The following is a 9,696-nucleotide window of genomic DNA, read 5'->3' as shown; positions in this document are numbered from 1 at the left end:
TTAGCCTAGGGGCAGGGAAGATCTTTAAAATTTACATTCGCATTACACTTGTCCCCTGGATGTTCCAGTCTGTCCATGCCAAGTCTTCCTGCCTGGAAAAACAAATCTGAAACAAAAAAATCTAAGAGTACTCACAAAAACTAAACAGGATTTTTTGAAAGCAATAGCTTATAATGTAACATATGGGTATGTGACTTGTTGCTTTAAAATGGCATCTTCTAATGGATAAGGACCGAAATGCGTTACATTCTCTACAGTATTACTCAGTAACATTAGATGCTCACCCTTCAGGGCTTAGCATGTTATATGTGCTCAGTAGGACTTCAGGGCAGAGTTACATTGCATCTGTGCTACACTATGGGGAAAGAGAGGTAAGGTGGCATAATACCCTGCAGCCAGTTGTCACAGAGGACTCTGTGGGACTCATTGCTGTTTGTTTGTAATCTGTTTTCTTTTTTATTCTGTAACTGCCAGGTCGCATCCTCTCATTAAGCTGGCATCCTTCTGGGACCCACATTGCTGCTGGATCCATAGACTATGTTGCTGTGCTTGATGTCAAATCAGGTACTGTTGTTCTCAGTTCAAATTGTGAATCTTGTGTGTTTGGATCAGTTTTGAGGGTTTAGCTATCCAGACTCTGATGAATGCCGTGACTGATTCTGATTTCAGAGGATTGTTGGTAAGGTGTGTCTCCCACCTATTGGTAGAGAGATGTGGGCCTGGAGGTGTGGCACAAAGCAGACTTTTCAGATTTGACTTTGTTTTTTTTTCTTTAAGGGAGCTTTCTGTTGTGGCCAGGGGTGTCAGTGGGATTTTAAAAAGAAAAAAAAATTTCTTTAATGAGTAACACAAACAAAAATTCTTTAAGATTTGCATTAGCAGTTTGAGGCCTTGGCGTAAATCACTTTGAGGATCTTTTAGCTCAGCCTCCCTTTAGTCTCTTTAGCAGCTACTTTATGAGCTCCTTATAAGTTTTGGTGGGATTCATTCCCGCTTATCTCAGGTCGTACTGGGGCACATTCACTTTCCTGAGAACTAGTTTACCAGCATCCCCTGCAGTAAAGGGAAGAACCCTGGACTTGAGTCAGACAGAAGAGCTGTCTCAGCAGCCTTCTAAGCATGCCCATTCAGCTGGCTGAGCTGCACCTTCTTCATCTGTGAAATGGGGATAATAATTCGTCTTGCCATACATGGCTATGGTCAGGATCAAAAGAGATTTTTATGTAAGCTGTGAACAGCACTTATTTCTGTGAGCTGTGCTTAATTAGTCCAGACTTTTCTCTGTTTGGGTGCAGGAGCTGGAAAAGGGCAAGGACTCCCATGTTTCATTTTCCATAGATAAAAGGGCCTTTTCCTCCAGCTGCCTTGTGTGCTTATTTCTCAGGCAGCACCACCCAGAAGATGTTAATGGACAAGAGGCACCCAGGCTCCCAGCGGCACAGGTGTGTCGTGTGGGGGGTGGCCTTCCTGTCAGACGGGACTGTCGTGAGCACAGACTCAGCTGGCATGGTGCAGTTCTGGGACTCCGAGACTGGCACCCTCGTGCAGACACATCCCCTCGCCAGCTCTGATGTGCTCTCCATAGCCGTGGCGGAGGTGAGTATGTACCTACATTTCACAGTTTAAAGTTAAAGCTTTGCACCGAGACTCCCAACATTGGTACCAGAGGTAGTATGGCCTCATAGGAGGAGTGCTGGACTTGAGCAAGTCTTCTGACCCCTCAGAGGCTCTGTTTCTTCATCTGCAAGATTACATACTAACATCTATTAATGACCTCACAGCATTGGAGTGAGAGGGAAATCTTTCCCCCTTCATGCTCTGTATGTCCATCATATAATATTATTTATTGAAGTGTATATCCTATCTCTCTGTTAGATTGTAATCTTCTGGAAAATGCCATCCACATCCAGAGAAAGAACTGTGGAGTCAAAATGCAGAGCAAAGTGGACTATTTTCTTTTTTGTTTTGCTTTGTTTTTCTTTCTCGTGGTTTCTCCCATTCATTATAATTCTTCTATGAAACATCATGAATGTGAAAATGTGTTTAATAGGAATGTATGTATAGAGCCCATATCAGATTTCATGCTGTCTTGGGGAGGGAGAAAATTTAAAACTTATGGAAGTGAATGTTGAAAACTAAAAATAAATAAATTAATAAGTTGGGGAAAAAATAGATTGTAAGCTTTGTGAGGGCAAGATCTCCAGCACTTTGCGTGATGCTTTCTATGTAGTCAGAATGTATGACTGACGATGATGTTTGCAAAACTGGTTTGTTAACAGACTTGCTGTTTAGGATTACAAGAAGAGACCTAGACTGTGTTAGAGAAGATGTTACCAACATTGAGTCTCTCAGGATAAGCATTGGGCAGGCTTAGGTGTGTCCAGGATCGACATCAGTCACATGTGCCTTCTCACTCCTCAGTGAGCTGGTTGGTTCATCAGCAGAGGGATTCTCTCCAGACCCTGCAATAGTGAGCAGACCTGTGCTACTCCTGGAAGGAAGTCAAGAATCCTTGACGTTTTCCAGAGGACTGACTCCTCACTTCTCATCTCCTACTTTGCTAGGAAGTGATGACTTCGAAAATGGCATTTTCTCTTGCTTGAGTTGGATGTGACAGATTTGTGTTAAAAGAGCAGCTTGAGCAAGTTCGATTACCTGGGCCTATCTCTGCATCCACAGAATGAGAGGGTTGGGTTAGATTTTCTTTAAAGCTCTTTTGACCTTTGAGATTTTATGGTCTTAACTCCATACATTGCTTGCCCTGTGGTGTAGTTTAGCCTTCCACATACCCGTGTCTTCCTGCTTTCAGACTTTTTCCTTTTGGAGTTTTACAGAGCTTTTTTAAAGCCATTTGCTTTTCAGGCTCTCCTTTATTCTGGTTTGAAGTCAGTCAATCAATCATTAAACATTTATTAAGTGCCTACTATGGAAATAGCAAACCACTCCAGTATCTTTGCCAAGAAAACCCCAAATGGGGTCATGAAGAGTTAACACAGCTAAAATGACTGAACAGCAATGAGAGATGTGCCAGGCACTGTACGTTAAGCACTGGGGATGAAAACAGGCTAAAGAGAGTCCCTGCCCTCAAGGAGCTTACAGTCCAATGGGGGAGGACCTCATGCAGACAGATACGTACAAAGCAGGCTCTGTGCAGGACAACTAAGGCATAATTAAAAGAAAGAAATCACGGGAGTTAGGAGGGGTTGGGGAGGTGTCCTGTAAAGCCAGAGAACAGTTTGCCAAAGAGAGGGAGCAGTGAAGGGTCAGCTTCTTGTAGCTCTCTGATGGTTCAGTGTTCATGCAGACATGCTGCTGGTCATCGAGGCAGAGTGCTTGCCATCTCCACAGCTTCCTGCTTGCTTATTACTAGATGTTGAGGAATCTTAAAAAAAACCCAAAAGGGAGTAACTTGCCTGAGTGGATCTTCTTGTCCTTCAGATTTGTGTGAGTCTGCCTCCTTTGGGGAAGACTCAGCCAGTGGCTATGACTTTCTTCCCTCTCTGTAATGATAACTGATAGGTATCTAGTGTTTTCTGGTTTATACTAGGCTTAACATGACATTATGTCACTTTCTACAACAATTTGATGGAGTTGTTGGGGCAAGAAATATTGTCTCCATTTTATAGATGTGGAGACTGAGGCTCAGAGAGGGGATATGAGCTGTGTGGAGTCCCATAGTAAGTGTCCAAGGGAGGCCTGCGTCGCAGGTCTCCTTACAGCCAGCCCAGCCCTCCCTCCGTGTCCCAGTCTTGTGGGGGCAGCTCTTAGCCAGGTAGAGAGCAGAAGTGGAGGTGGGCTCTTTATAGTAGTGGTTGGTGAGTTTTGAGCAGTAAAAATAAATGAAAACAACACTGAAATCACTTCTTTGTAGGAAACATTCCTCCTCAGCAGCAGTCTCACACTTGCTGCTGATGACATGGTCCAGCTTTGCTGGGCTTTCGGGAATTTCAACCCGTTTACAGTTGCACCCTGTCCCAGTATTCATTTCCCTTTCCAAAGGTGTGGAAGAGGATTTACAGCTAGAAAGCCCCTGGAAGATCATCTTGTGCAACCCCCCATTTTACAGATGAGGAAACTAAGGCTCACATGGGTGAAGCCACACGGCTAGTGTGTAACAGCTGACCTTACCCTGTTTGCTCCCTTCAGGTCCAGCTGTCTCCATGATGCATGCTGACTGCCAGCATGCCTACGGTTTTAAAAACTTCAGTGACTCATCATTAATTTAGCTTTGTGAATTTCTGGGCACCTCTTGCTAATTAAATTCACATTGTATTGCTTTGAATCACTGGTCTCCTTCCTTGTGGCAGAGAGAAGAGAATGGCCTGTGTTGGTGTGAGGGCCATCCTGTGGAGGAAGGTTAGAGCAGGGTGGTGGGCGAGGCTGAGAGGAGCTTGCTAGTGGTCTGCAGAGTGCCATTGGCGGGAGTGGATTGCCCCAGAAGTCGCAGGGCGCCCTCTCCTTTGAGCTCTTCCACCAGGGCCACTCTCTGAGCAGATAGCTGCTCAGGTCTCCCAGCTCTCCAGGTAGCTACATTCTGCGTGATTGGCCAGCAGGTGGCGCTGTGACGTGTCTGTTACTGAAGGCACTCCTGCAGTTGACTCTGGCCCCTGGGCCTTGCTGCTGCTGCTCCTTCCCCCCTCCCCATCCTCCTCAGTTATAACCTGACTCAGCACAATGAAATCCTGGTGCACACTCCCGGGCAGCTGCACACACACACCCCCCCCTCCCCCCACCCAGCAGGGTCTCCCTGACTCTGATGCCCAGAGACTGCCCAGGACATCCTAGGCCTGTCTTTAGACCCAGCTTTTATCACTGATATTCAGGGGGAAGAATGTTTTTTATTCATAAATTTTAACTTCCATCAATAGAACCGAAGGCAGACAGTATAAACAAGGTTCTAAGCTAGAAGGGTCACAACCAGAAGTAAGCAGTTGGTGGCAAGCTTTCCCAAAGCTGTGCTGATTAGCTCTCTACATCTCTTTCTCGCTGATTATTTCATCTCCCAGAAAGAAGACAGCATGGTGGTGGGCACGGCTGAGGGGACCATCTTCCATTTCCAGCTGGTCCCTTCGGGGTCGGACAGCAAGCAGAGCCAGTGGGTGAGAACAAAGCCCTTCCAGCATCACACGCATGACGTGCGCTCCGTGGCTCACAGCCCGACTGCACTGATCTCCGGAGGCGTGGATGCCCACTTAGTCATTCGCCCACTCATGGAAAAGGTGGAGGTCAAGAGTTATGATGCTGCACTTCGGAAAATCACCTTCCCACATGTAAGAGACTTAAAAAAAAAACTTATGTCCTTTGCATGTGTGGTTCTGATGGTGGCAGTTTTCACATTCATGCATCTGTGCTCCATTGATGGAGCTTGTTACGCATTGTACCTTCTCTATGACCCTTGTCCCTATCCTTGTCTAGACCATCCATAGAGGACTTAGCCAGTGTGCTTGAGGCCTGGCTGTAGGACTTGGAATGCTTTGTGTGTGCTGCACTCAGGCTGTTTCTTAGCTTTCCCTCTGGGTATGTGACCTCCTCCTCCAGAGATAGCCGTTGGTGGTGCCTCCTATGCCACTGCTGTGACTACTTGCTTGGAAGTTAGTAACTTGTCCCTATCATGCATCTGAGACTGTGAAGAAATAATTGATCAGTGTCTTCTTTTTATATCATTTATATCAATTTATATTGATTCCCAAACATATCCTCTCCTTCTTCCACTTGGAGAAGCATCCCTTGTAAAAATACAGGAAGAAAGAGTGAGGAAAAAGCAGTTCAGCCAAACTAATCAGCACATCACTCATTTTTGACATACTATGCTCCACTGCTTATTTTATCATTTCCAATGCTGATTCTTTGAACACTCTAGGTATTTAATAAATAGTTCTTGATGGAGGGATTGCTGGTGTCCCATGATTTACAGACATGTAGTGTCATCAGGGAAATATTGGGCTTTTTTTCCAAGGGTCAGCTTGAGAATATTGAAAGCACTGGGCAGTTTTCTCAATGCAATCCAGCTCCTTCTCTTGCTAAATTTTGGAGCCCTAACTGATAGGCATTCTGCATATACTTGGATGTTTTCTTTAGAGATCTCATAGAGGAGACCCTGGAGTATTCCAGGTTTTGATACTTAGTAAAATACCATCTTCCATCAGGGGCATTTGAAAACCTTGGCCATCTTTAGGAACTTCTTCCAACAGACTTCAGATAGGATATGGAGAACTATGGTGTTGTCTCACTTTTTTGGGCCATACCTAATTGATGATCAGTGGATTGCTGACCTAAATTATTCATCTTTTAAGGAATCTTCTACAAAGAAGACAGCCTCTTAGAGGAGAGCTTATAAGGCATGGTTTTATTTTTACCAAGTCAAATGCTTTTTTGTAATGAATAAATAATTATTTTTTAAAAGTAGGACCTTGTGTTCTCTATACCTTAGTCATTTGGGTGACAATGGAAATGTGTCGCCCATAGAAAATTGTCTATAAAGCCCTCTTGTTCCTTGAACCTTTTTTTTAAATGCTTTATTAACTTCTGATTTACATCATTCGTTTCCGCCAGATTTTGAGTTACAAATTTTCTCCCCGTTTTTCCCCTACCCGCTGTCCCAAAATAGCATTCCCACAGGATATCCCCTCCTCCAGTCTGCTCTCTCCCATATTTTCTCCCATACCCCTTTTGACTTTTCCAGTGGATCTCTATGCCTCAGTGTCTGTATATCTTATTTCACAATTACATGTAAGATGGTATTAATAATAGTGTGTGTATGTGTATATATACATATATATACACATACATATATATACACACACACACACATATATTTGAATATTTGATTTTAAAACTTTAAATTCCAGATTCATTCCCTTCCTTCCTTGTCACCCACCCACCCTTACTGGGAAGATAAGCAGTTCAGTATAGGTTGTACATGTGTGGCTAATGTAAAACAATAACATAGTAGATATATTGTAAAAGACTGACTATATTTCCCTCCCTCCTATCCCACCTCCCACTTGTTCTATTCTCTACTTTGATCCTGTCCCTTTTCAAAAGTGGGTGCTTCCAACTTTCCTCCCCCGCAGCCTGCCCTCCCTTCCATCATCCCCCCTCTCATCCCCTTCCCCCCCTATTCTCCTGGAAGGTGAGATCCCCTATTTAGTGTATATTTCCCACCCTCCTCAAGCCAGATTCAATAGGAATAAGGTTGACCCATTCCCTTTTGCCTTCCTATTCTTCCCCTACATTGTAACCATTTTCCTTTGCCTCTTCTGTATAAGATAGTTTACCCCAATCTGTCTCTCCCCATCTCCTCTCATTATATTCCTCTCACCTCTTAATTTCACCTTTAAAGTATCATCCCTTCCTATTAAACTGGTCCCGTGCCCTCTATGTATACCTGTAAACATATATACACACATTCACATATGTTTTCATATGCCCATATACCCTCATATATAGACACACACACACACACACACACACATATATATATTTCTAATCCCTTCAACTACTGAGAAAAGTTTCATAAGTTACAATTATTGTTTTTCCATGTAGGAATGTTAATAGTTCAACTTTAATAAGTTCCTTATGATTTCTTTTCCCTGTTTACCTTCTCATGCTTCTTGTATCTGAATGTCAAATTTTCTATTCAACTCTGGTTTTTTCAGCAAGAATGCTTGAAAGTCCTCTATTCCACTGAATGACCATATTTTCCCCTGAAACATGATACTCAGTTTTGCTGGGTAGGTGACTCTTGGTTTTAATCCCAGCTCCTTTGATCTCCGGGATATCATATTCCAAGCCCTTTGATCCTTCAGTGTAGAAGCTGCCAGATCCTGGGTTATCCTGATTGTGTTTCCACAATATTCAAATTGTTTCTTCCTGGCTGCTTGTAATATTCTCTCCTTAATCTGGGAATTCTGGAACCTGGCTATAATATTCCTAGGAGTTTTCTTTTGGGGATTTTTTTCAGGAGGTGTAGCAGCAAGCACCCCAGGGTGGCTGCCACCACAGGTTCTTAGATCTGCTTTGTTAAAGGAAAGCAACTCAAAATGGGTTAACAAGCTTACTTTAATCAGTCAGACATATATCGTTTACCTTGTTCAGGGGAAAAAGGTCAGCACCCTGAACTTCAAAGTATACAGGCAGAATTATCAAGACAGAAACAGATCAAGTAGACAGCTTTCCAAACTGTCCAGCCATTACATCCATACCAAATCAACATCTGGGTTTTTCAAAGCCGGGGGGCTCTGGATAACGGCTTCCCATAATCCAGATAAAATCACAGAACACCTCTCAAAGTGAGCCCCAAAACAAAGCTACACATCAGGGCTTATATAGCCTTCTCCTGGCTCAGAGAATGTAATAACCTTCTGGACCCACTGGCCAATCAAGAAGTATCTACTGAAAAACAAGCCTCCCACCCCAGGCTCCAGGTGCACTTTAGCCTAGGGGCAGGGAAGATCTTTAAAATTTATATTCCCATTACAGGAGGTGGATTCTTTCAACCTCTATTTTGCCCTCTGGTACTAAAACATCAGGGCAGTTTTCTTTGAGAACTTCCTGGAGGATGATTTCTAGGTTCTTACTTTGGTCATGGCTTTCAGGTAGTCCAATAATTTTTAAATTATCTCTCTTGGATCTATTTTCCAGTTCAGTGGTTTTTCCCATGAGATATTTCACATTGCCTTCTATTCTTTCATTTGTTTGGATCTGTTTAACAGCATCTTTATTTCTCATAAAGTCATTAGCTTCCATTTGCTGCAATCTAATTCTGAAGCAATGATTCCCCTCATTGAGCTTTTGAGATTCTTTTTCCATCTGGCAAATTCGACTTTTGAAGGCATTCTTCTCCTCATTGCCTTTTTGAGCCTCCTTTGCCATTTGAGTCAGTCTGTTTTTTAAGGTATTATTTTCCTCAGTGAGGCTGTTGACTCTCATTTCATAATTTTCTTGCATTGTTCTCATTTCTCTTCCCAATTTTTCCTCCACTTCTCTTATCTGTTTCTTAAGGTCCTCTATGGCCTGTAACTAGCTCGTATTTTCCTTTGAAGCTTTTGGTGCAGGAGTTCTGACTTCACTGTTTTTCCTCATGTTCCATACTTTGCTCCTTTTTGTCCCCCAAATAGGAATGTAATGTTGGAATCTTCTGTCTGCTTTGTTTCCTTTGCCTGCTCATTTTGCCACTCAATTACTTGACTTTTGGGCTTTTTGCCACAGTAGGACTCTGCCACCAGACAGGGGAGTTTTCGTCCCAAATGCTGGGGTTTTCTCAGCTGCGGGAGGTATTAGATGGGTACCCTCTCTGAGGTCTCCACACGCTCTGGCAAGCTGGACACACACCCCCGGACCTCCACCCCAGACTGCAAACCAGATCCAAGCAGGTTAAAGCAAGAGTGATTACCCATCAGACTGGTGCTTGGTCCCCCTACACTCTGCAGGCCAGGAGCTGAAGGCTCCACGTGGCACTGGCTGGCTGTGCTGGCGCCTACTTACTGGTCCCAAAGTCCAGACTGCACTGACCTCTCACTTTGTCCTTTGCATCTATGTGTTGATAAATCTGGAAACTGCCACTGCTGCTGCTGATCTGGAGTCCCTCTGGCTGGTGGCTGGTCAGGCCCGCCCTGGGGCTAAAGCCTTGGCATGGGGCTGGGCTTGGCTTCCAGAGCACTGCTGCGCTGAATTCTTGCTGGCCTGCTAGGCTGT

General features: G+C 44.0%; 1 protein-coding gene across 1 annotated transcript in view; it reads left to right on the top strand.

Annotated features, from left to right (window-relative positions):
- Nucleotides 1–9,696, top strand: part of UTP4 (UTP4 small subunit processome component) — a 32,984-nt gene that overhangs the window by 9,180 nt on the left and 14,108 nt on the right. Inside the window, exons 5-7 of the mRNA XM_069085479.1 lie at nt 475–564; nt 1,385–1,596; nt 5,007–5,270. Of these exons, the coding sequence (XP_068941580.1) occupies nt 475–564; nt 1,385–1,596; nt 5,007–5,270 (566 nt within the window). The remainder of the gene's footprint in view (nt 1–474; nt 565–1,384; nt 1,597–5,006; nt 5,271–9,696) is intronic.

Source organism: Petaurus breviceps, unplaced genomic scaffold (genome assembly GCF_028583685.1).
Source record: "Petaurus breviceps papuanus isolate PSGF00001 unplaced genomic scaffold, PetGlider_PUasm1.0 176, whole genome shotgun sequence".
Taxonomy (NCBI): domain Eukaryota; kingdom Metazoa; phylum Chordata; class Mammalia; order Diprotodontia; family Petauridae; genus Petaurus; species Petaurus breviceps.
This window is presented reverse-complemented; position numbering and strand designations above follow the sequence as displayed.